General features: G+C 41.3%; 1 protein-coding gene across 4 annotated transcripts in view; it reads left to right on the forward strand.

The window, feature by feature from the left end:
• The first annotated feature begins 658 nt into the window (after positions 1-658).
• The window catches only part of PAX3 (paired box 3), a 104,426-nt gene continuing 77,863 nt past the window's right edge, over positions 659-27,221 (forward strand). For 2 of the 4 annotated variants that reach the window (XM_032803599.1, XM_032803602.1), the window contains exons 1-4: positions 659-743; positions 2,099-2,334; positions 3,989-4,118; positions 5,141-5,275. In XM_032803599.1, the coding sequence (XP_032659490.1) occupies positions 659-743; positions 2,099-2,334; positions 3,989-4,118; positions 5,141-5,275 (586 nt within the window). Of the gene's footprint in view, positions 744-2,098; positions 2,335-3,988; positions 4,119-5,140; positions 5,276-11,188; positions 11,198-27,221 lie in introns of all 4 variants that reach the window. The other 2 variants (XM_032803603.1, XM_032803601.1) reach the window with 2 other exon arrangements.

Consider the following 27,221-nt stretch of genomic DNA (forward strand, 5'->3'; position numbering starts at 1 on the left):
AGTTGTAAAAGGAATGAACAGTTTCCCCACTGAAGGCTGCTTTCTCGCCTGCTTCTGCATTTTCTCCTGTCCAGCCATTCTATGAAAGGACACTTTATCAAGGGAAGAGGCAATGCCTGGGTCACACTCCTAGATTGAGGCCTCGATTGTAATGATGAGAAGAGAAAGTTGCAGATTTCACCCAATCAGCTCCTGTCTTCTCCAGACGGGACAGTCTCCCTGCTGGCCAATGGCAGCTCAGAGATCCTGATGAAGCTTTGGGGGAAAGAACTAATAAATACTCCAGAGCCGAGTTCCTTTCACTCTGTATCAACAACAGGAAGAAATCATTCCTGCCACCCCCTCCCCCTTTTCATATCAAAGTGCGCTCATCTTCACACAGTGGCCAGCAGCCGCCACTTTCTCCCGCGACTTGTATGCAAGTTTCCCTTCCTCGCCCCAAACTTTGTTTCCCTTTCTCCTTTTTGTCTCTCTCTCCCCTTTGCCTTGGGATATCACGTCCTATTGACAAAAGGAGAGCAAGTCGTTCCCCCCTCCCCAACTTCCCCCTCCCTTTTTTCCAGGACTTTTCCTTTTTCAGTGGGATCTATTGCCAGAGCTGATCTCTCGTATATCAGCATTCACCTGGATATAATATTAAAGTAAAGCTGTCTACAACATGACAACTCTAGCTGGAGCTGTCCCAAGAATGATGCGACCAGCTCCCGGGCAGAACTACCCTCGCAGCGGATTTCCATTGGAAGGTAGGAATGCTCTCTAGCTGTATGATGAATTTTCAAACCCGTGTGTGTGTGTGTGTGTGTGTGTTCAAACCTGTGTGTGTGTTGCTGAGAAACGTTCCCCCCCCCATGCTGTGCACTAGTTACTTAGATTAAAACACAAATTAGAACTGCAACTGCACAAGGTTAGAGCTAGAAAAAAACTCTTAATAACATGGAAAAGTGAGCGCACAAAAAGACTCCCTCACCATTTATGCACACACATAATATACATTGTTTGCATTAACGTTCTCCACATAAGCAAAACATGGATTCTGTTTTGAAGAAGGCAGCATTGCAAATTAGAGCCCCAGGACAAAGTTGGGAGAGATCCTATTGATTGATAGGGGTTCTGTCTTCTTAATCTTGGGACCCGATCCTGCACCCTTACTCAGACAAAACTCCCACTGATACCAACGGGAAGTTAGCCTGAATAAGGACTGCAATATCCGGCTCTAAATCTCTTCAGATTCTCAGCAAGTTGAAGGACGGCAATAGTTTAAAAAAGTGAAATGGACTTTGAGACATCAGTTTACTTCCCCTATCCTCCTGGAGTAGAGTCTCTCAGACTTTTGTTCCTCATTAACGTTTCTGTAAAAACGGTTAAAGGGGCGAGCGATGAGGGGTGAAACTAAAAGAAAAAGAGACACCAGGAACCCAGTTTTAGAGTCGCGGAAGAATAACAACAGGAAGGAGGTTAGAATTGTATATTCCAAACCCTTTAAAAGATTCTTCTGGAAGTTTTATGTTTTTCCCCCTCTTCACTTCTACCAGGAGCCCATTAGTAGCGGCTAATTAAAGTAGGTAATAAAAGTCTTTCCAATAGTAAATGATGGAGAGTGTAATAGGTGAAAATTTTACGCTGGTTTTCTCCTGCAGTCTGTTTTACAGATAGATTATACTAGATTAGATTAGATTCACAAAATCCCGAAATTGTCAGGGCTCTCAGTTCCCCCTCTAATTGGAAGGGCCGAGTGGTACCTATGTAACTAACATGCGAATAAGATGTGTCATCTGGCTCCTGAAGCTGCTTCTGGAAATAGTCAGGTTCCCACTAGCACTTAATATTTCCCTTCTCTGAAGCCGCTGTTGATAAATCTGAAACATTATTTAACTGTTGTGCGAAGATGACACTGAGCTATCAGGCACTCCCAGAGTTTCTAACCATCACAGATCTGTCCAGCCAGGCAACCTAGCACTGAACTGGCGCAGGGATGGGAGCGGATGAACTCGGGTAAACGTTTGTGTGCATGTCGATGTGGGAATGTGTGCGCACAGAGAAAGTCGGGCTGACTTGAAAACACACACAACAAGTAACTCCGTTTCCCCCTCCTTTCTAGTGTCTACGCCTTTAGGCCAGGGCAGAGTCAATCAGCTCGGTGGAGTTTTTATCAATGGCAGGCCTTTACCCAACCATATCCGACACAAGATAGTGGAGATGGCCCATCACGGGATCAGGCCCTGCGTCATCTCTCGCCAGCTGCGCGTGTCCCACGGCTGCGTCTCCAAAATCCTCTGCAGGTACCAGGAGACTGGGTCCATCCGGCCCGGGGCCATCGGAGGCAGCAAGCCCAAGGTGAGGAGATCAGCAGCGCAGTGGTGACTGCGTTTAGGGCCTGGCCTTGCCAGGTGCTGAGCCGTTCCCCCTCCAGTCGATTTCAGTGAGCGTGGAGGGCGCTCAGCCCCTTGCAGGATGGGCTCGGGGGAGGCAGGAGGGCACGCTGTGCTTTTGCTGTGATTTGGGGAAGAATGCACAGTTGGGCAAATCCTTATTGGGGCTAGTAAACTTCACACAAGCCTGGCTCTGACTAAGGATTTTCAGGCGGCAGCATCTGGGGAGAAAGAGTCCGCTGCACTTAATGCAAGAGAAAAAATGTAATCAAGGGCTGCGTAATTGCCTGTGCCCATGTAAACACCTTAGAAATCAACACACTCCTCCACACGGTGTGTGCACGGAGATGCGCACACACACACTCGTGTGCAAAGTGCTGTGTGTACACCACCCACCCCGCCCCCATCCTATTTCTAGAACTTCTCTGTCCCATACAATATTTTAAAAACTTCCGAAACTGAATCAAAGAAATAAGGCCCGATCCTGCAAACTCGTATTCACCTCCGAATGGTCCCCACGTACCCACCACCAAAACCTGTAGGAGCCGCTTAGGGGATGAGCTCTTTCCAGAGTGGAGCGTCCAAGCGGGCCAGTTGGAGTCCGTTCGTCTAGCCATTGAGTCAGGATTACTAGCGGGAGGGGGAGTTTACAGGATCGGGTCCTATATTCTGTACACGTTGCTGTACAGATCTATCGGTGTATGCAGCTAGTATCATAGATGACTGCTCAAATGCTACTTATATATACACATACATACACCCAAAGAGTGTGTATACAGGCAGCTATAGATCGTTGGAGGATGGTTAACTTGTTTGTATTATTATATCCCCCCCCCCCCAAAACCCTCTTTCTTTCTTTCTCCTCTGATGCTGCTTTAAAGCAAGGATTATTAAACTTTAATACCAAATTTTAGAATAAATTACTTTATGTATGTTACAGGCATATTATCTGGAAAGTTATTTCTAGTTCTGATTTCCAGGGTTTTTAATTGAACGTTATTTTCGTTTTTTAGGACATCCGAGCAGAACTTCAGAACAGTGCGTTTGTCAGTGTCTGTTTATGATATTTAGAAAAATCAACATTGTTGTTGTTAGACTTATTTTCTGTTGTTGCTAAATTTCCGAGGTTGGGTCTGTACTTGTAGTTTGTTATACTTTAGCACAGTTTAATCTCTTTTCCTGATCGTTACACTGTCACTGACAGTACTTTTACTGCGATTTTCATCTTCTCTGTGGACATTTCTGTGCTCACCACTCTTTGCACAGATACACAAACGTTATTACTAGATCACTTTTAGGTTTTGATTACTACGGGCCCGATCCTTCAATTCTCCTGCGAGTGCAACCCCAATGGACTTCCTAGTGAGTTTTGCCGTTCTGGGGACTACAGGATCGGGCTCGTTGTATCCTGAGTCAGTTTTAAAGAGGGATTTTGATCCAAAGGGGTCAGATCGTGCCCTGAATTATAACAGGGTGTAAATCCGGAGCGACTCCAGTCAGGTTAAAGGAATTACTCCGGATTCACGCGGCAGAATTTAACTTTCGCGTCTCGCTGTGATCCTTCTACATTAAATCCAAACTGTACAAACTTGGTGTCCGCCTGGTTTGTTGTATTAAAGCAGGTGACAACGCCGGACGTTGAGAAGAAAATCGAGGAATACAAGAGGGAGAATGCCGGGATGTTCAGTTGGGAGATCCGGGACAAACTGCTCAAAGACGGGGTCTGCGATCGAAACACGGTTCCCTCAGGTACTGGGGTCTATGCTTATTTCCATTCAGCAGGCTCAGCACAACCACTCACTCTATGTATTGATTGAGGCCATTTGGAGAGGCCACCTTTATCCAGAGTCGTCTTCCAGAGCCATAAAATATTTAAGAAACATACATTATCCCCCCTAGGTGTATGAGATCTGGGGTCTTGTTATGCGAAGGGGTGGGCGGTTGGGCAAGCAGTATATCCTGTTGCAGGCAGAGCATGAGCTAAAGCCCTTGTTCAGTGATGAACATCATTTCTGAAAGCGAATCTAAAGCTAGAACCTAGTAGCTGGCGCGGTGCTATTGCGAGAGGCGACAGGCAGTCACTTTCCTAACTTCATAAAACGATCAGCATTAACCACGGCTACAAGTTAAACATATGGATCCCGGGGAGGATTTCTGCACTGGGGTGGGGTAGTTTGTTTTTAATTAAAAACCAACTGCATTCCCCCACCCCACCCTAGTTTGTGCCAAGGAGATAGTTCAGAGCGTGGGTTTGTTTTGCAGATTGGAATCTGGAAACAAATCAATGAACCAAGGCTGCTTTTCTTTTCTTCTCTGGGTTGTTTTCTTGCTTGGTTTTGTTACAATAGACAAGTATTCCGGCGTGGAAATCGAAACCCTGCAGTTTGAGGCCTCCTAAATAGTTTGCTCTCTGGGTCATTTTGTTGTAATTTCCCTTGTAATGCTTTCTGGTCAGCAGACTTTACTGGCTTGGAGAAAACAAAAATATCTTGCAGTATATGTTAAGCCCCTTAAAAAAACCCCATAGGGAATATAAGGATTTATAGACACTAACCTCACAGGCAGTGAAGCCCCTGAATTTAACCCGGGGGATGTAAAAACCCAATGCACCCCAGTGGCCTGAATTGACAAGGATCAAACCAGCAAGTCTCTGGATGTGCGCTGGAGTTGGGGCAGCAGAGGGACAGTCACTGCCGAGGTCCCGAGAGGGAGAGGTTGTTTTAAAGCCTGCAAAGCGCCGCTGCTTTACAGCTCTTCGTTTTTCCTTGAAGTGAGCTCCATCAGCCGCATTCTGAGAAGTAAATTTGGGAAAGGAGACGAGGAGGAGGCCGAACTGGAAAGGAAAGAAGCGGAGGAGAGTGACAAGAAGACCAAGCATAGCATTGATGGGATCCTCAGCGAACGAGGTAAAGCCAATCGCTGCCCCCAGACGCGAAGTGAAGTGGGGATCTTGTCTGCAGCTTCTGGAGCCGGCTCTGCGCCTTGGCAGTGAGGGACGGACGTGGGGCGAAGCGCGCACACGTTAGCTGCTGGGGAGGGGGACTGGTCCAGCAGCGCTGGAGGCAGGTGCCTGCTTGAGGTGTTATTAAACCCAGCCCAATGGAGCGGGGTTCACGTGCGCTCTTTGTTTCCCTCTTGACCCTAGGAGCCGGGAGGTCAGATCTGTAGGTTATCTCTGGCCTGTTTGTTGTCCCGGCCGGGTTGGTCTCTCGCTCTCATTAGAGGCTGATGGCTTCGGAGAAAGTGTGTCGGAAGTGGTTGCTGGGGGCCCCGCTAGGGGTTTGATGAGGCCTTCTCGTGGTGGTGGTAAAAGCTGGCGTTAGGCATGAGAGGTGTTGGCACCTTTCTGCAGATGGCAGCGAGATCAAAGGGTCGGGGGTGGGGGGCTTCTCTCCAGGCATCCTTTGCTCCCTCGGAGCCTGCTGAGGGTCCCCAGGAAGGCGGGCAATGCTCTTATGGAGGAAAAGCTCCGACCCCACCTGAGTTGTTTTTCCTTTCATTACTCCCCCCGCCCCCCATTCCCATAGGAGCCATGTCCTAGCTGCACGTGGCCCCTCGCCTTAGTTTTGTTCCACTGACCCGATGGAATTCGCTGTCCCTGAACGCTGCAGGGACCGTATTGGAGGGCGCACAGGAGACAGGCGCACACAAGCCTATTCCTCATTAGCGCAATTTCTCTAACGCCCAAAGGGAAATTCCCACGTGCATCTAAATGCCACGCAATTTGAAATCTCCTCCAACGGCCGCTTTAAATTAAGGGACTGGGGTATTTAATATTCAAGAGGGAGTCGGAGGTAGGGAGAGAGAGTTGGTTACTTTGCTTGGGTTTTCAGTAGCAAGGGAAGCTTTAAGCAATCCCTGGGAGGAGATCGCAGAGACAGCCCCCCTCCGGATTATTACAGATAAGCCTAACTGCACGGTGCCGGGTGCCCCTGCAGGAGCTGAAATCACATCTCAGGCCCGGGGAGCCCCGTTAGCGCCGGCGCTCAGCAGTCCCCGCTTGGCCAGGTACTCTGGCTGGGAACTGGAGGCGGGTGTTTTCTCTGATCGAAGTGGCTCGTTCTGGGGGCTTGATGTTAAAGGAAAAGTATATTCGGGGTATGCAAGTTTGTGGCCAGCAGATCAGCCCCAGCCCCTGCCAGTTCTTCAACCCAACCGCTATTGTGACTTTCATCATTCAAATTGAAATCACTTTTTAAAGGGGGAACGAGTCTCTTGATTTGGGGCCCTATCCTGCCATCTTTGTTCTGGCGTATTGGCTTCAATTGAGAGTTTTTGCTTGAATAAGCTTGGCAGGATCGGACCCAGCAATAATAAAACCAACAGTTCCTGTAATTTCCAAGTCCATCTCAGGCAGAGTATTTCCTTCTAGGGCAGTTTTGCATAGTGCTGAAAATTTCCCCAATTCTAGCCCGCCATTGTCGTGAATCATTTGAAATAGTTCAGATTCCTTGGAATTGGAAGTTAGGCACTAGGAGAACATTGGGAGGAAAGAAAAGAGTCTCCTTCAAAATAAAACCCAACCAAACAAGAAGTCTAAAAATAAATAGCAATTTTAACTGAAGAAAAATAGAAACCCAGTTCAGTGGCTTGAGGTTTGCATTTATTTCAAGCCTAGGTTTTTATTATTGCCCTGTGAAAAACCTATGTTAGGTGCTGGGAAGTACATGCAATGAAATCAAAACCTAAGCAAGAAAGAGGAAAACGATACAACTCTCTGCAGGTTGTTGTTGTTGTGCCTAGTTTTCCAGGCCTGGGCTTTGTAGGGAGATAGAGAGGCTGTTGCCAGTGCTGTGGGACTTGTTGCTAGAAGGTCCTAGCACTCCTCCTCCAGAGCTCGTCCTGCACATGCATAGGCACTGAAGAAGAGGAGACAAAAGTACCAAATGAGCTGGTCAAACATTTGTACAACTTTTCCAGCTTTTACAAAGAAGGCCTTCTATACACAATCTACACTTGGAGATGAACTTGGAAAACAAAGAGGGGAGAGTCCATTGAAACTCACACTTTAGCTTTGCACAAACAAAGCTTCAGCTAGCAGCAGCTTGATGTGAACAAAAGAAGGCAACCTTTTTATAATTCAAGGAGAAAAGAAGAGAAAACAGCCTCACAAAAGGCCGAGAAAAGACATTATGGGCTTGCAATGAGGGATGAATTATTCAATGAGCCCCAATAGCTGATGCTTCGAGCAGTTTTATGGACTCTCCACCGTGGAAAAAGTGGCTATTTTCACCTACAAAATGTTTCTAGCCTTTCTAGACATCTAGAGATGCCGACTGCCATTCAAGAAGGACAACTGCCATTCTTTAAAACTATAGTATCCCTCTGTATTGTAAAAACAAAACAAAACAAAAAATGCTTAAACTAGGACTCTAACTCAGTGTTACTAGGGCTTTCAGGGAAGCTTCAGTGTGTGTGTGTGTGTGTGTACATACATACACACCAAAAAATGCTAGGGGATTTGTAAATTTTAAGGCCAGAAGGGACCATTCTGATCATGTAGTCTGACTTCCTTTATAATGGAGTGTGCAGAATTTTACCCAGTACTTCAGGCAGGGACTGGGCAAGCAATGGCTAAAACCAATGTCCAAGATTTTGGGAAAAAAAAAACCTGGTTGGTTTGGGTGGCTTGGGCTTTTGAGTGCCCAGCTTGAGACACTTTAAAGGTACCCACTTTTCAGAAAATGCCACACACTTCTGAAAATATTCAGTGTGGCTCAAGTTGGACACACAAAAATGGAAGGGCCCCAAATCACTCGTCATTTTTGAAAATCTGGGCAAATATGTCCAGAGAGTTTATCTTCACTGGCTGAGCACTGATATTTAAAAAAGATAAAATAGGAAGCCGATCTAGTATCCCCGATCCAGTCAACAAAAACAATTACATGGATGAAGGTCACTATCGGATTAAAAAATCAAAACCCCACAACTCAATTCCAGCTCAGAATTCTCTTGGTGCTCTTTCACTCTCTGCTGCTTGAAGCTTAGGCTTTAGCCCCAGTGTTGGCCTGAGCCAAAGTTTCAGAGATATTTCACAGAGTCAGGGAGTACTAACAACCTGGATCTCAATAGAAATGGAGGGATCTTCTGGGAAAATAAATCCCCATTGCCAGTGTTGTTGTCATTAATGTCAATATTTAATACTGATATTTTTAAAAATGAAGTTATCTTATATTATTTGGGTAGAGAGGCTTGATCTTGAGAGGGTGCTGCTTGCCACTTGAAAGGTATTGAACTCTGAACTCCTTTAGCTTCCACTGAAATTAATAACCCATGGTGCCTACTACCAATGAAGCCAATGGCAAAACTCCCATTTATTTAAATGGTGCAGGATTGGGTACAAGGGCTTCACTAGACTTCAAGGCCACACAACTCTTTGCAGGATCAGGGCTTTTGAAATGTGTCTCTTAAGTTCCTGGTAAGAGTTGGTTATCACATGGAAATGAAACTCTTCATTACAATAAGTCATCCTCCCTTGTGTCCTTCTGCCACTCAATATTATTATAGTAGTGACAGAGATGCTGGAAAGGTGAGATCAAGAAAAGATTTGTTAGCACAAATATTAGTGCTGGCAGGGTATTACAGAGATAATTTTTTGGAGAATATAATTTAAAATGCACTGCTCCTTTACATATCTGGCCAGTAATCAAGATTCTGCTTCAAAACTCATTGACATCAGCAGGGCCATGATTTCACCCAGAATCTGTATTTAGAAACACCATCAGATTCTGCTCATTTTATTCACACAAGGCCTGATTCTGCTCCCATTAAAGTAATTGGTAAAGCTCCCACTAACTTCAGTGGTGCAGGGTCATGCTTGCAGGTAGCCCATTGACTTAAATCTGAGGACTGTGAATTATGAATGCAGGATTTGGCCTCATAGAGTGATCTAGATAGAGAATACTTGGTATGGGCTACAGGGTTTATTGTCATGCGTTTGAGCTGGGTTTGTTGCTCACAAATGGTGAAGCCACATGTGATTTATATGGGTTGTCACAAACAAGTGCCAATCAAAGCTTACCATTGCACCACACCATCATCATATATTCTGTACGGGCAGTGGTACATACTTTGCAGGGTGGGGAGAACTCTTTTAGGAATGTTTTGAAGAGTTTTATACAATGCTATTACTATTTTTGATAGCCCTCGTCCTACAGAGCCAGGTTACCTTAATACCCTGAGTGCAGGATTCAGAGAGAAAAAAATCTGACTAATAAACTCCAGAAACCTTTAAAATTACCTATAATAGAGATGCAAACAAATGATGTGTCCGTCTGGAGAGCTAGCAGTCTCCCCTTTCCAATGCTGGCACTCTGTTCAATTAGAAGATATCAGACTTTTAGTTCATCTCTGATCCATTTTGCACCTCAGTCTTGTATGATTTAGGGGGAAAATTCCTCATCTGAAGGAAAGAAAGAAACAACATTTTGGTTTTGGTTTTGATGGCAGCTATTTAAAGCTGCTCAGAGATTTGTGATGTTAGAAGTAGACCTGGCAGAGCTGGATGAAGGGAAGAGTGCAGATAAAGTGTTCAGAAATGCTTGATAAATATACTATATCATATGGCTTGGCAATTTATCACATAGATGTAAACACCACATATATAATTGTAATATAAACACAAATCTGTAATATAGAAATACATCATATCTATATCTAGCCATATTTCTATTTTGATTATAGATACTTAGATCTTGACACATCCACTACATTAATACTTAGTCCTGCCATGCGTGCAGGGGATTGGATTAGATGATCTCTCGAGGGCCCTTCCTGTCCTATAAGTTTATGATTGCTATAGCTATATCTTTCTCTAAATATACAAAGTATAGGGAACTTTTCAATGAGGGGGAAGGGCTAGAGTTAAAAATAAAATAATAGTTGTTGAATACATCTTTAATCAGTAGTATTGTAAATTTGTCTACTTTAAGTAAAGGGAGATAAATTACCTTCTATTCCAGTGTTTCTTTTATTTATTAATGCAATCCCTAAATTTTTGGGGGGCTTAGTTCCCCCCAAGCTTCCAGTTGTCTATGCCCATTATATATAACTATTGATATATCTTTAGAGAGAGATATAGCTATGTAGATTGGAATAGATATAGACGTATAGATATTACATATTATATGCATGTAGTCATATTATATACTTCTTATAAAGGCATAGTCGATAAATAAAGAGCTTGGAAGAGAAACTTTTATATGCCTTTATACATCATATTTTTGGAAAAACTGATTTATAAGGGGGAGTTGCATGTACCTGTTAATCTATATGTTAAATGCTGTATTGGCTAATTTGATGGCTCGCTACTTCATGAGATGGCTGTTGTTTTCTGAGTGAAAGTTAGGTGGTTTTTAAAGATCAAATGATGGGTGCAGCAGCACAGAGTTCTTTCTCGGCCCTTCTCAGTGCTGGATCAGGAGCAGTGTTGCACTGGCTGGGAGACACGGCTGCGGCTGCTGCACTGGGTGACACAGTCTGCTTAGTGCTTAAATGGGACCCTCTGTTCTCCTACCCAATGGAATTGGCCCCCGGGCATGGTCACAATGTATTCTTCCCCAGTCATGCGCACTATTCCAAAGAGCCCTAGTCATCCCCACCCTCTACCCTTGGCTTATCTGAGTGAGCAATTCAGGCTGCAGCAGACTAAATTGCCTCCTTTATTTCCTTCTTACTTTCATCTTGGATCAAACCCTCCACCCCCTCCCACTTTTTTTCTTTTTTCTTTTTTGGCCTGAGGCTCACATTAGTGCAATTTCTGCCACCACCCCTCTTTTTGTGGGGGGAGTTTAAAGAAAAGAAAGATCTTAACACAAAAGCCCCACTCAGTAACTAGAAAGCCGAAGCTGTTGCTGCTTCTATAGCAGTATGATGCTTTTCCTGTTTGTGAGTTTTGAGAAACATTTTTGCTTTGTACAGTAATGGAATTAGAGGACAGATGCTGACTGTAAATGGGACACGCGACTACCAGCCTCTAGCTTAAATATTTAGATGCAATGTTACAATTACTGACTTGATGCATGAGCTTTGAAGTGCTACACATGATCTAAAGGGTAGCATAGGCTAGATGGGCTCCAAGATGGATTAATTTTGGTTGCTAGATAACCTTCAGGAGGATATTTTTAGTCCGTTTAATTAATATGATTAATTTCCCAAAAAAGAGGGTTGATGTACAGGAACCAAATATCAATTTGTGTGTCTCCATTCATTTTGTTCATTGTGGGGATGATGCTGGTCCAGTGGTTAGGGCATGGGACGGGAAAGAAGCAAAGTAGTTTCTATTCATGGCTGTGTGACCCGGGATGTACCATCTCTTTCTGGTGCAGTTTTCCTATTTAGAGAACAGGGCTAAGTACACTTACTCACTTTCGTAAAACATTTTGTGATCTACAGCTGGAAAGCACTATATATTGTCTGTGTATGTCTGCCACCAAGCCATATTTTCTCTAAAACAAGTCACGTCTTATTTGTCCTACTGTAAGCAATAAAACGCTATATGTAATTCAATAGTAAGACCACAAATTTTGTCTTACAGAGTTCTAATAAGTGTATTTGTTCTAAATGTTCCTAGTAAAAAAAAAATCAGATACGAAATTTATATGAGATAACTGTGATTGAGAGCAATTATTTTATTGAATCTAGAATTTCTTAAAAGTACTTTCAAGTATTTTATCACTAGGATCTCTAAGAATTAAACTTGTGTAATTAGAATGGAGATACTGTACTCAAACAGTTGAAATAGACAAGAAAACAGGGAAATCTGTTTGAGTACAAAGTGAGTAAGGACTGCAGGATTTATTATTAATATGGGTATTAATTGTTTTTCTAGTGATAGTGCCTAGGATGCCCAGTCATGGACCAGGAGCCCTTTGTGTTAGGTGCTGTACAAACACAGAACAACCCCCCCCAGATAAGATTGCACCTATTATTGAACCTACAAATAAGCTAGGGTATGATCCAAGAAGGTGTTGTTGAGCATTTCTAGAGTGGTGTCGAGCACCTGCAACTACCATTGATTTCAGGGAGAATTGAGGGTGCTCCACACCTCACAGTATTAGGCTCTGAGATTACTATCTTGAAGGTCAAATAAGGCAAGAAACATTTTCAAGGAGTGTCAGATGTTTTACTCATTGCGCACCAACAGTGCCATAAAACAATATTGCTATCAATACCCCAAACAAGGGAGGGGGGGAAATGATTCCATTTAGCAACAGGGCCTCTGCTACACACAGAGAAATGGCACCTCCCTTTTCTGAAACTATGTGTACACTAGCACTTTTGTCGGTATAACTTATGTTGCTCAGGGATGTGAAGAAAACACCCCTCTGAGTGACATAAATTACACCAACAGAAGCACCAGTGTGGACAGTGCTATGTCGGCAGGAGATGCTCTCCTATCAGCATAGCTGCTGCTGCTTGTTGGGGGTGGCTAAATGATGTCGACGAGAGAGCTCTCTGCTGTCGGCATACATGCGGGATCTTACAGCAGCGCAGCTGCATTGGTACAGCTGTGCCGCTGCAAGGTCTCGAATGTAATATTTGATTAAGGATGGTTTTATTTTGTTTTGCAGTCTTAAAAAAGTAACCTCCTTAACTTTAAAGGGCTTGATTCCAGCTCTTCTGAGTAAATACATTTAAAACAAGACCAAACCTTCCCTTCGCAAATACTAGATCACAGATTCATGCATTTCAATTTATATGACAAAAACTGACATTTCAAATCATCCAAGGAAACTATTAAAGATGTTATCTGCTTTGACTACTCTCTACTTCTAAATTAATATTTGACTAGACTTATAGGGTAACATTCTGGAGTCACTGATCTCTATGGCTTAACTTCCATTGATTCAGCGTGACCAGGATTTTGCTCATAAAATTCTTACTCTGTCTGTTGGCAAACATCATGCAGATATTGCTTTCAAAATCCTTGACCTTAATGGGAGTTTTGCCTCTGAGGATTGGGCTCCTTTTGAACCCAACTTTGTAAGGTGCTGAGCAGTCTTAGCTCCTCAGGTTCAGGATATAGTAAAGGTTCACAAGATTGGGCACCAATCCTGCAAACACTGTCATATACGAGTAACTAGAAGTTGCATTCAATGGACCTATTCATGTGCATAAAGTTACTCACATGGGTTACTGCTTGCAGGACTGGGTCCTCGATTTGTTTTTATTCTGTTGAGGGCTAAATGATAACGTGGGGGTCTAATCCTGAACTCATTATTCGGGCAAAGTTCTCTCTGAAGCTAAGGATTTCTGGCAGAGCATTAGTCAAAGTGACAGCAGTTGGGAGGATAAGATTTTGTAAGTTAAAGAGATAATTTCAAATTTACAAAATAATCTAAAATCATGAAAACCTTAGACAATTTTTGGGTGATTTGAAATGGTAATTTCTGTTGAAATAAGTGAATTTGTTATCTAATATTTGCTGGAGGAAGGTTTTGTTTTGTATTTATAGATAAGATGCATTTAGTGATAAGAGTGGGGACATGTACTTGGAAGAGGAGAACACATAAAGTTGATCCTGATAGATTATTGAGAGTCCTCAGGGCTAACTAATAAAACTGTATTGGGAAATGAAGCAGAACTACAAAGTGCTCTCTGGTTAATTTAAGAAGAAATTGAGTGAAACACAACACAATAAATCAGACCAGTGTAATCAGTGTGAATTTCTCCATATAAATGTCACTTGAAATGCTATGTAAAGAACATGTATGGGGAGAGAGAACAAAATAAATAAATAAAAGTTTTGTATCCTTCCAAGAGTTCCCAAAATGCAGGGGTCTCTTGCTAATAAAAGTGATGTACAGTAACATAACTCACCACAAGACTTTGTTTAGTGCAACGTGGTGCATAATTTTACTTCATTTGCCCTAAAGTACTGCTGGCTCATGCTGTTAAACTAATTCTGTTTATGCCTCACTTTTTCTCTAGTAACGTGATTTAATGAAATAAAAAAAAAGCACTATGAGCATATTACAATTAAACTATTTCATGTGCTGAGAATATTTAGTTAGTTGGCTTTGGATGCAGTCTATGAGAGGTCATTTCTTTATTCTGGTAAATAAACATTCAAGAACTATTAAGAATGTACACATATAACTAGCATGACAGTAAAAGGCAATTAAGTAGTCAGTTTTATGTCTTATCTTGCTGGTTGCCCTGCAGTTGTTTTACAACTAGGAATTAAAATCTGAAAAGGAAGTTTTCAGTGTCCCTGGCCAAATATTGATTAAGTAGTTGTTTGCTGATACCTTTGTTACCCATAAAAAGGCCAGTAGCTCTGCCCCTTGTTGTTCATCTTCCATTGTAACTGATTCTTAACCACAGGGATCAAAGCAGGATCATTTCAATTTATCTGTCTTGGAAAATCCTTCTTTGCTTCTAAAACCTCCACGGATTAATGATCAAATTGCCTTGGGGAGATGTGAAACTGAATGGATTCTTTATTTAACATGGTCTGAGGATATGCACATTTTATATATATAACGGATTTTATGTTTATAATTAAATATTTAGGTTATAATATATGGAGATATACCTATCTCACGGAACTGGAAGGGACCCTGAAATGTCATCATGTCCAGCCCCCTGCCTTCACTAGCAGGACCAAGTACTGATTTTGCCCTAGATTCCCAAGTGGCCCCCTCAAGGATTGAACTCACACCCCTGGGTTTAGCAGGCCAATGCTCAAACCACTGAGCAATCCCTATATTTTATTATAAAATGCAATGTAATTTTAGAGTACTAAGATGCTTAATATTTCATTGAGTTTTAATTAATTTAGTTTCATTTCACCTAATCTTGCTGTTGGTGACAGTTTAAAGGAAGAAAGAAAAGAAAAGAAAAGAGAGGTTATTGTTTACACTAAACATCGTGGTTCAGCCTAGTGGGTGCTGGGTGAGACCAAAACTTCCATTGAAGGCAATGGGAATTTAGGAAACTCATCGCATAGCAGGATTGGGCCCTAACTATAAGACTAATGCAACAATAAGTGCACTATTTTTTTATATGTGGCTTCATTATGGTGATTTTGTAGGTGATTCTCATTTGCATCAGTGAGGATGAATGTTCTGCCCCTTCTCAAAACTATGGGGCAAACCTAATACGACAAGACATGTGAAAAGGATTTATTCCTTGAAACAGTTCTCAGCTGTAGAACATAAACCTATATTGTAAAATACACGCCACCACATCCTCAATATGCAAATAGATCATATATAGTATATACAGTTAGGGCTCTTTTACTGATTTACAATTATGATATGGAATTTCAACTAAAGTGCAGAGTCTGAGAGCCAGATCTTGGTCCCATGATTACACTGGCCCCACTGATTACACTGAGACTTTAACTTTAGATACAATAGTAGTGAGCATGGTATAAAAAGACAGATACATTAGATACTGCTAGGGACATTGCTATTGATTTTACATGGAAGGTCCTGAGATACTAAAGCAATAGACATCCAGCTATATCAAATCTATAAAATAGAGATTTTATTTTTTAAATCAGCATTTTACCAACTGTCTTTCTTAAATACATATTTGCATTTGCTTGATCTGAAAATCTCTTGGTAAAATAACAATCTATGTGCTCACAAACACCTGGCTACTTTTGAAGACATTTTGCTCCAGTTTGATAGTTAAGATTCTTAAAAAATATTTATGGACAAAAGTTCCTTTAAAAATCCAAATTTTTTACCTGTACCTTTCAGTGGATCCCTGCATGATGAGAAGAGTCACATGTATTCAACATTATGATTTTTTAAAATGTCAGTGGATATCTGTCTTGGAATAGAATTTCTGTCAAACATGGCCAATGTTTACACCATGCCTGAGTCCATATATGGGTCTGTCTTAAGGATGTGGCTCATCTTGGAAGTCCAAACCAAAAATGGCTATGCAGAAATTTCTTTATCAGTCATACTACCACATAGATTATCATAGTGATTTATATTATGTGAGGAATAAACAATCTTCAGCTAACGTTTCAGTGTCCAGAAAGTTTATGCAACATAAATCAAATCCCTTTTACCTTACTCTTGCCTGTAAGAACATATATATGCCAAATTAAGTAGGATTTGACCTATATGCATAACCCAGAAAACCAGTAACCACCCCAGTTCTCCTAGTTCATTAGTTAATTACTTTACTTCACTTTATTAAAATGCACCTTTCTATTGTTATATACCCCAGTTAACATAGCACCAAAATTCTAAACTTATTCACATCAGATTTAAACCCCTCTATACGTCATCAGAATGATCAGTTTCCATATCCTTAACCACTTACTCAGAGAAAGGTTGGGATAAAAGCAGGAAGGCCTTGCAGCAAAGTCAACTGACTCAGGCTGTGTTAGATTTGGGAAGTGATTCCATAGTTGGGAAACCCTTTAATTGAAAGTTTCCTTCCAGTAGCTCCTGCCCATTTAAATCTCAAAGCTGTTAGTTTGATCTGAGCTGCTGTTCTAAGAGTTGAAGTCTCTCATGTAGCCAGGACCGGGTCATAAGAATCAATCAGGTAGAAAAAGCTCAGTGATGGTTGTTGCAAACTTACCAATAGAGCTTAGTGGGGAAAAAAAAATCATGCTGTTGACCAGCTGAGATGGAAATCATGTTTCCATGGGTTTCATGAAAAGCAAAGTATCTTGTGGTTCTCAACTCAATATTTTTAGCAAAGGGAGGACTCTGAGGAAAAGAGAAAAATGTCAAGTGTTTAGCAACATTAATGTCTGACTTGCCGTTTCCCCATTTTCACTAAGAAAAACAGTCTGTCGTAGATCAAATTTGTGGATTCTTGGGAAAATTGCAAAACCCTCAGTGGACAATACTGATCTCACTTAACCTATCAAAATCAGGAGTAACTCTAGTGAAGTCAGTGAAGTGACATTAGTGTAAGTAAAAGCAGAATCAGGCCCTCTGTGTTTGCATGTAAGAACTGATACCTCTGAACAGGTACTAACCACTTTAGGACCCTGCAAACTTAAGTATTCCTTACTTGTGCAAGTAGTTCCAGTGAAGGGAAAACTACTTGACTGAGTAAGATAGGAGTAAGGGTTTGCAAGGATTACTTAGGTGAGTAATGATCAGATCTTTACATTGCAATATTTTGCAGTAAGGCCTTCAGCTTTTCAAATCATCTTGCATGTCTTTAATGCGGAAAAAGGCCTGGAACATTTTAACCACTTTGTGTGGCATGAAACAGTTGCTATGTACATGTACTTTGTGTGTTCTTTGCATATATTTTTTAAACTGATAAGTAACACAGAGGAAATGGCTCCATTTGTGAATTGATGCACTCAGTTCATTGATTTAGAGCTAGTCTACACTGGCAATGCTAAAGCGCTGCTGTGGCAGTGCTTTAACATGGCTTGTGTAGTCATGGCAGAGAGCTAGGAGAGAGCTCTCCCAGCGGTCTAAAAAAACCCACCTCCACGAGGGGCATCACTGCCAACATTGGTGCACTATCTACACTGCCACTTTACAGCGCTGAAACTTGCTGCACTCAAGGCGGTGTTTTTTCACACCCCTGAGCGAGAAAGTTGCAGTGCTGTTAATTGACAGTGTAGACAAGCCCTTAGTGATTCAAGGTTATAGTATTATACAGCAGATGTTACAACTGGAAAATAAATGTTAGGTCACTGAGTCCACCCCCTTGCAAGTGCAGTATATAGGGCCTGCTCCTGCTCCCTTTGAAATCAATGGGATCCCACTTCACTGGGATCAGGATTAGGCAAAAAGTGCTCCTAATATTTGATTTTGCATTTGGAATGCTCGTTTTCCATCAAATTCATAGGACGCAGATGTTTATGTTGTAGAACGCAGGCCTTCTTTTTAAATAGTCCATTAGAGCAAACTGCGTGTCCACCACTTCTGATGAGCATGCAGGTTGCGGCTGTATGAGTGGCTATTTCACAGGCTGTTCTGGGTTATTCAGGGTTTGTTCAACCCCTACTCATTCTCCAATGGCTTGCCTGCCTGCCCCTATCTACTGAATAGGAAAATATAGCTGGCTTCCAAGTCACTCCCTTCCCATGGTAGACATGGAAAATGGCTGCACATGGCAGCCATTTTGTTGTCTGGTTATTACTTCACTCCAGGTATAAATGTACGTGTCGGCATAAGTACTCTGCAGCCAAACTGTGTCTTCATTTACATCTGAGCAACCAAGATGTCTTTAGTGGGGCTAAGCAGGTGTAACTGAGATTAGAATTTGGCTTTGCTGTGGGAACTGAAAACTTCTTGAGTTTGAGGGAACTAGAATAGAATCCAGCTCACTTTCCCATAAATGTGTTAGTTTTGTAATGTTAACAAGCATTAAAAATAGTAACAAAAATTTACTTCTGTTGGTAAAGTAAGTAGGCCTGACTCTGAATACAAACAGGGAGCAGGTCTGGCTAGTAAAAAGATAACATTTTTACAGTCACTTTTCAGAGAATTAGACTTTAAAAGACTGTAGCCAGGCCCTGATCCAGCCAAAATGGTCTTCATAGCTGCCAGCCCTTGGAAGCTCTGTTACTTATTGTGAAAATCCCCCTAATAGCTGATGTTAATACTCCTCACTTGATTCGGATTCTTGGGCTCCCCAGTGGCTGAAGCTTAATCATGATTTTGAAGGGAGGTATACTTGTTCTCTGCCAGCTGTATTTCTCACCCCCACTTCCCAAACAGAAAAGCAGTTGGAGTTTTGGAAAAGAAATCAGGGAATATTGCTGGGATGCTCAGGGAATCAAAGGGCTGGAGAAGTTAAAAGTACTTTTTTTCCTCCTGGCTGATGTGTCTTTCCTTAAGGAAAGTTAGAAGGTGGGATTTATGCTATTTATATTATAAAAGAGATGGAGAAGTGAAGGCCAATGGATGACACAAACATTTCTCCTAGTCTGACCTCAGGAAAAGATTTGTCAATAATAGAAGAGCATATCAGGGGCCAAACATTGCCTGAAGATTCAAAAAAAAAAAAAAAATCCCCCCAAACAAGGTCCTCCCAATGTAGTGGTCAGAGGTGACTGGTGGGACACTTCCAAATCTCCAAGGAGAATCTTAAATTTAAAACAACTTGGCTGATTGGGGAATAGACTGTTTCTAACACCATCCGTGACCATGAAGGAAAGTCACTCTAACTTGGAATTAGACCAGCTCACATTTGTTTCTTGTCCACTGGCAAGAAATTTGAAGGGAGCCGGAATTAGAAGTTCTGCAGTATAGAAGAGGGAGAGCTAATTTGGATAAGTAGCTCTTTTCTACTGGGTAGACTTCAGATTTCAGCTAGTCTTTGAGTAGCACTGCTTCCTGGCAGTGCCAAGGAAAACTTTAGCTGGTCAGGTCCCATTGTTTAGAAGGAATCATCACATTCCGAATCCTGTGTACTAGAATATAAATACATTGAGAATGTGTTGGTATATAGCTCTGTGAAAAGAGGCGTTATCAGTCTGGTTTATGTTTTGTGTGCTGTATCTTTAAATTGAGAGGCGTCTGCAGGAGCAGCTGTGAGCCAGTTGCCATTTTGTGTTCAGTTCAGGTGCAGCGTGTTACTAAGTGAGTCACTGTGTTTTCTCCCTCTCATAGTTGTTCTTTTTATTTGTTTTTCGCTATCTGAAATTTAAAGTAATCTAGACTGAAAATGAGACTGCTTTGGTCTTCGTGCATGGGGAAAATATAACAAGGAGTGTCACACTCTGTGGCTTTTATATGGGATGATACAAATGAAGGTCCTACCTGCACCTCATGGACTCTGAAGATTGCACAGCACTTTCTATAAGAGTAAGGGATTGCTCCTGTGTGTCCTTTCCCCACATCTGCAAAGAGTGCTGGTGTCTGCCTGACTACCATTATCAGGTATCTGCATTAAGTATTGCATATACATAGGGCTTAATCCAAAACTCACCACAGACAATAGGCATTACTGTTACAGCTTTCTGCTGTGAATATTCACCAATACAAATGTAATGTGATATTTGCCTTCTGTGAATACTGGCCCAGGTGTTAAATGCTACTTAGGGTTCTAACTCCTAAATAGCTTTGAGGATTTGGATCATTCTTCTTAAAATTCTCTGTTTTTTCTGAACACTCCTAGTGAGTACATTTGCTCGGATATACACAGATGATGGACACAAAAGGAGCATAAGCACAGTCAAAGGGTATTTGTTAAAAATGTAGATTGATATTTCCACAGCATATTTTGCAGTATTAGCCCAACTTTTAAAATACATCTTTCTGTGAAGGCATCTGGGTTAAATGGATTGACTCCAGAGAGAAATCAAAAAGGAAGTTCATAGTTCACTGTGTTTATTAGATAAACTGGTACTTTCTGTTATAAATATTCTTACTGGAAGAAAGGTGTGGGCTAGTGGTTTGAACACAGGACTGGGAATCGGGAAATCCCAGTTAAGACCTAATTTCAGCTGAGACCGATCTGAGCAAATCACTGGGACCAGAATTTTCAAAAGTGTCCACCATTGGATGCCTCAGTTTTATGGGTGCTCAATAGCAGACACATAGGGTCTGATTCTCAGAGATTCTTCTCACCTGCCTTCTTGGCTTTCAGATGTTCACATTAAATGGCTGTATTGCTGTGAATTATTTAATGAGCCTTTTTTTACACCGTGATGTAAACATTCGGTAATGACATTCTCAGGGTATATCTATACTACCCACTGGATTGGCAGGCAGCAATCAATCCAGTGGGGGTCAATTTATCGTGTCTAGTCTAGTCTAGATGTGATAAATCGATCCCTGAGTGCTCTCCCGTTGACTCCTGTACTCCACCGCCATGAGAGGCGCAGGCAGAGTTGATGGGGGAGTGGGAGCAGTCGCCTCACCGCAGTGAAGACACCGCGGTGAGTAGTTCTAAGTACATCAACTTCAGCTACGTGACTGTAGCTGAAGTTGCATAACTTAAATCGACATCCCCCCTCCCCCAGTGTAGACCAGGCCTTAGACAGAGGAGGAGGTTTTGTCACCCTGATCCAAAAGCCTGTTGAAATGAGTGGAAAGACTCCTATTGTCTTTAATAGGCTTTGGATCAGGCCCTAAGATACTTATGTTGTTTCCTTCCCTGTTTTTTTTTTTTTTAAATCTGATGAATGTAAGTATTCCTGAGCAGGTGAGAAGAATAGTGATTAGAATCAGGCATAGAGCTGGGAGGGGCTTTGGATGCTTATTGCCCTCATGCTGCATCTAAGTCCTGATCTGCAGTACCACTAACAAGAAACTCTATGTGGATTCTGCAGATTGTGGAAAACTATTGGATGTACTGGATGCTCTGGGATTGGAACAAATAGTCACCAGGTCTTGACTGAAACCAATAGGCTTCTATCCTTCTCATCTGCTGCATTTTACATTTAAATCTAGGCTAACCACTGAAAAATGTATTACAGGGAACAACCTTGCATCTGCAGGGAGATGAACTGAATGTACCATTGCTAACATCAATGATTCTGTGGAATCAGGCTACACAATCAAACACACAAACAATCAAGCAGATTGCCTGTGGAAAAGCTGCTCACTCTTTAAAAGGAAGAAAAAGTTTTACAGCTTACACTAGTACACCCTAGAAGGAGGTGTGTGTAAATTTTAGATGAGACAAGTTTTGTGTGGAGAATAATACACTTGTAAAGAATGCTAGGGTGGATGTCTTTTTTCTTCTAGTTATGTGTTGGTGAGCATCAGTCAGCCAAGGAAGAACTTCACAGGCGTATGGCAGAAAGTTGCTACGCTACTTTTAGGGGACAGGTTTTCCTTGAGGAAAAGCTGTATATGCCAGGCATTGACATTTTTCTCCTATGATAGAAGAGGTACCAGGCAGCCTTTTCATAAGGTGCCAAATTCAGAGGTTCCCTACCTGTGGTGAAGCTGATATATCCAGAAAGGGGTTACTAAATTATCCAGCCAGTGGTGTATTTTGTTGCTAGCTCATAAGGATACTTCAGAAAAGCTGTTTCGCTCTTGAGAATACACCACCAGATTGCACCTAAAGAAGGGTATTATCAAAACATGTTCCCCATCCCAGGGCAGATAATCCCAGATCTTCCTACTTCCCTGCCCCTGAAAATTATTCATCAGTGGGACTTATTCACATACTGTAAATTGCCTCTTAGCTGAGATAACAGAATGTAAAGTGTTTCCATATAATCAATACAAGTATATTACTGCTATGCTTTTACACAGCTGGGGATGAATGGTGAACTGTATGTCTAACAGCATGTATGTGAAACTTCATGCATTGTAATGGGAGGTACATGTGCAATGGGAGAATAAATGCCATAGGAGTTTTAATTAATATCCACAAAGTATTCCGCACATTGTGGACAGTTTTTTGTTTCCAGGATGTTGAATACAGAAGAGGGCACAATGTATGGTGACTTATGTAAACTAATGAGAATGATTAGAAAATGGGTACAAGCAGCAGTGTCATCTAACATGCATTGATACATTCTGTGGGCATGAAAAACAAGTGTAATACAACTTAAAGGTTTCAGAGTAGCAGCTGCATTAGTCTGTATCTGCAAAAAGAACAGGAGTACTTGTGGCACCTTAGAGACTAACAAATTTATTTGAGCATAAGTTTTCCTGGGCTAAAACCCACTTCATCAGATGCATAGAATGGAACATATAGTAACATATGTTCCATTCTATGCATCTGATGAAGTGGGCTGTAGCCCACAAAAGCTTACGCTCAAATAAATTTTGTTAGTCTCTAAGGTGCCGCAAGTACTTATGCAACTTAAATTGTACAGAGGGTGTATGTGTGGAAGTGAACAGCAGAGAATGATGTGGCTGGCCAAGAAGAGGCTGTGTCTGGGTGAGACTCGAGTTGTTCCGTGGTGGGGCGAGAAGGCTGAGATGTGACTAACAGGAGGATGCAAAGTAAAGCAGACATTTTAAAAATCTGCTTCCATCACAGAAGACCTCCAGAACTGTCCTGGCAACACACAAAAGTCTGCTCCCTTATTGCTGTGGAAAAATCATCTTTGGGAATAAAAAAATGTTCCAGTGTATCATCACCACCATCCATCTAATGCACATTCCTAGTAGTAGTCCTTGCACTGGACACTGTGCAGTTGGGTGGCAGCAGTCACTGCAGAGCTGTGCTGCTGTGGTGGTGCGAAGATGCCTGTGCAGTGTTCTGCACAACAGTGGCTATCAGGGCAATGAAGCTCAAGTCTGCTAAATACTCAGGAAGGCCATCAGGGTACAGCAGGTGCTGCAAGTACATCAGGAAACAGTGAGAGATGCGGCTTTTGTAAGTATCTTATTTGGTCTTCAATGTCTGCTGTGTACTGTGCCTCAGTGGGCATCTACCATCCACATTGTGTAACAGACTGTTCCTGTCAATTACAGTATTTTGCCCAACCTGACACTGTAAAGTGATCTACATTTGTCTTGCTTTGTTTATTTAACACTGCAGAACCCCAACTTTATTTGTTTCATTAACTATGGCTTCTTTTCTGTATGTGTTTATTTTGCATCTTCCTCTTTTACACTGTGGCCTAAGCTTTAAATTAATATTTAAATAATCTGCAAGGACCTTTCTTGGGATCTTTGTCTTTATCTTTATCTCTTTATCTAAGTTGTCTCTTCCTTTAGAACAAATCCATGTAATGGGAAAAATCAATCTTCTGCAAATGTATCATGCATGTCCATGTAACCTGACTTATATTACCTATATCTGGTTATCTTTCAGAGAGAGAGTGAGCTCTTTTTATTACTATTACTTATTTGGATGTCTGAGTTAACAAATTTTTTTTTTTAATTCTAAACATAGTAGAACATGTTTAATCTACTAAAGCATGTATGGTTAAAAGACTTAACTATAACTAATGCAGAGCATACAGAACTGATCCATGTACTTAAGCTATAAAGTTCAGGGTTGTTCTGACCTGTGGGTTTTGGTTCAATTCATTATGGAATTAGGGACCCGCTACAAAAATCAGAAGTTTGGATCCAAACTTCCTCTGCTGTGTGGGTTTATATAGTGGGTTTGTGTGTCTCATGGACTGGGACTGGCACAGGAGGGTGACCAACTGCACCCCCATGTAGAGGTCTAATTGATAGGCACTCCTGCTGTGCTCTGAGGCATCCCACCATTAGGTGCTCCTTTGGAGCAAGGTGACTCTTCACTGCCCCCGTCTCTGTATTGTGCTTAAATGGTGTCACCTCGCCATAGTGACTGCATGGAATAAGCACTAATAGCACATTGGGGGTGGAGGCATGACAGTCGTTACACAGTGGGTTCTGGAGGATATCCGCTTGCCAAGGTGGCAAATGATGTGAACAATGGCTGAGCTATGTGATGTTTGTGATATACAGGACAACCAACCACAAATCAAATTGTAGTGCATTGCAGTAACATGGAAAAAGAATGGTAACACAAAGCACATGTGAGACAAGGATATTGGTTTCATTGTTGCACATGTTGTATCAACTGGAATATCTCTTAACTATTCCGGTGGTGGAGAGGCTGTTGTGGATGATGATTTCTTGTGTAGGAGGAAACAATGGTTTGGCACTTCACCATGACATGTATTTCAGAAATGTAATTGGTTGGTTTGGCCTTGGAAATGGCCAAGTTAAGGAGCAGAGAAATGCCCATGGCTGTTGAAATTCCAGCCTTGTTAACCACACCCATGGCCAGATAAGCCTGCAGCTATTGAGGCTGCCCTCCAGAGAAGGATCACACTGCACCACTCTTATTATGTATGCTCAGGGTGCTACATGTCCTTTGTATGTTTCAGTTCTCTTTCACAGTGAGAAAAATCTCCCCCCCCGCTTCACTGATCCCCCAGTGGAGCCACGCTTAAAATTTCCATTTCCTTCAATGGGTGTTCTCATGTAGTACCTCTGTATAACATGTGGAACAGGAATCTTTAATTATGAACAAGCTGGCTGTGGAGTAGTACTATGATTCTGTTTTATATCACGTTTGAATTATGTTTTCGATTTTGATGCCTTCAAGACCTTATAATGCTGTGACAGGTTTCCTGTAGTCCTTCCTCATATGAGTAGTCCCTTTGATTTCTGTGGTATTTCTTACATTAACAAAGGCTGGATCTCTGGCCTTTCATAAAGCTCACCTTAATTTTAAATATTTTTGCACCCAACTATAATAGAGAAATATTTTACATACAAGCACTGCCTAATTTGTACAGATAGAGACAATCCAGGTGACTAAAATCTTGTTGCTGGAACAATTAGTGAGTGAGTCATTGTGGAAAGTTAGTAAAAAAAAAAAAAAAAAAATCCAGGTGACTAAAATCTTGTTGCTGGAACAATTAGTGAGTGAGTCATTGTGGAAAGTTAGTAAAAAAAAAAAAAAAAGAAAAGGAATATTCATATTCACCAGTAAATCCCAGAACAACTTTAATGGTTGTAGCAAACATTGGAAGCTAGATCATAATTACATTTGAGTTGTTTCCATGGATAATAGTACTTTTCATTTGAAATAAATATTATCAATTACCATTTTCTTGTATGTCTGCACTGAAAAGAAGAAGAAAATAACTCATATTTCAACCCCCCAAAAGCACAATTGGAAATGACTCATAATCCATTTTAAGATCTTACTGTTTAAAATTAAGATAAAAGAATGAACAAAATATGGATAAAGGTAGGGATGGACCAAGGAGGTGGTGTTTTGTAAAATCTTGTCAACTGGGCTTTGCTTTTGCAAAACCAAACTCAAGACACAAGAGTGCTCTTGATTCTGGTTCCATTTTATTTGAGTCACCAAACTTTGTGCTGGAGTGGAAGTGGGTAGGTTTGAATTAAAGTTTTTTGGTTTTGCCTCAACTGTAATTAAAACACACACTTGGAAAAAGCACGAGAGATTTTTATTTTCTTGTTTACACAGAGCATTATAGATGCGTAAAAGTAGTTTCCATAAATAATTTTTAAACTTGATATTTGCCAACAAAATTTAAACATGAAGACAGTCTAGAATTCATTATGATTAATAATATACAAATATGTATGTGTGAACAATGGAAAGTAAAAGTTAATCATCCCTGATACACTGTGGGATTGGGAATGAAGAGACCTTAATTCTGTTCCCGAGTCTGGCACTGATTTGCTGCACGACCACAGACAAGTCACTCTATCCGTGCCTCAGTTTACCCATCTGTAAAATGCTTACCGATCTTATAAAATGTTTTGACATAGAAAAGTGCTGAATGAGTGAAAAGTATCATTTTTATTATCTTGCTCCCATTTGTAGTTTATTTTTAATGTTGTTACTATTTTATACCAGAAATGTAACACATTTTATTGTGTGCAATTGGCCCCTGCTCCACAGATACAGAAATAGTATAAAAGCTACAAGATTCAGACAAACACTTGAGACATATCAAGCCTAATTCTGCATTCCTTGTGAACTAAAACTCCCATTGACTTCAGTGGGTGCTGAGATGCATAAAGAATGCAGGATCAGGTCTAATATATTCATTTTATATATTTACTGTCAACTTCTTTTCTAAAACTTTTCCCTAGTGACTGTACATCATTGATTCAAGTGTTAATGAAAGACCTGCTCTCTTAAATATCAGTTGCTTATAGTGAGCAAGCAAGAGAATTTAGGATATCTGTTCAATCTGTTTTGCATGGTGACAAGTTTCAGAGTGGTAGCTGTGTTAGTCTGTATCAGTAAAAACAATGAGGAGTCCTGGTGGCATCTTAGAGACTAACACATTTATTTGGGCATAAGTTTAAGTGGGTTACCCAAATAAATGTGTTAGTCTCTAAGGTGTCACCAGGACTCCTCATTGTTTTTGTTCAATCTGATTAGTCCTATGAAATGATAAGAAATTAACTGAGGCTTCAAAAATTTGTACTTCTACATAGATTTGTTTCAAGAGGAATTAGT

The sequence above is a fragment of the Chelonoidis abingdonii genome, chromosome 8 (genome assembly GCF_003597395.2).
Source record: "Chelonoidis abingdonii isolate Lonesome George chromosome 8, CheloAbing_2.0, whole genome shotgun sequence".
Classification (NCBI taxonomy): Eukaryota; Metazoa; Chordata; order Testudines; family Testudinidae; genus Chelonoidis; species Chelonoidis abingdonii.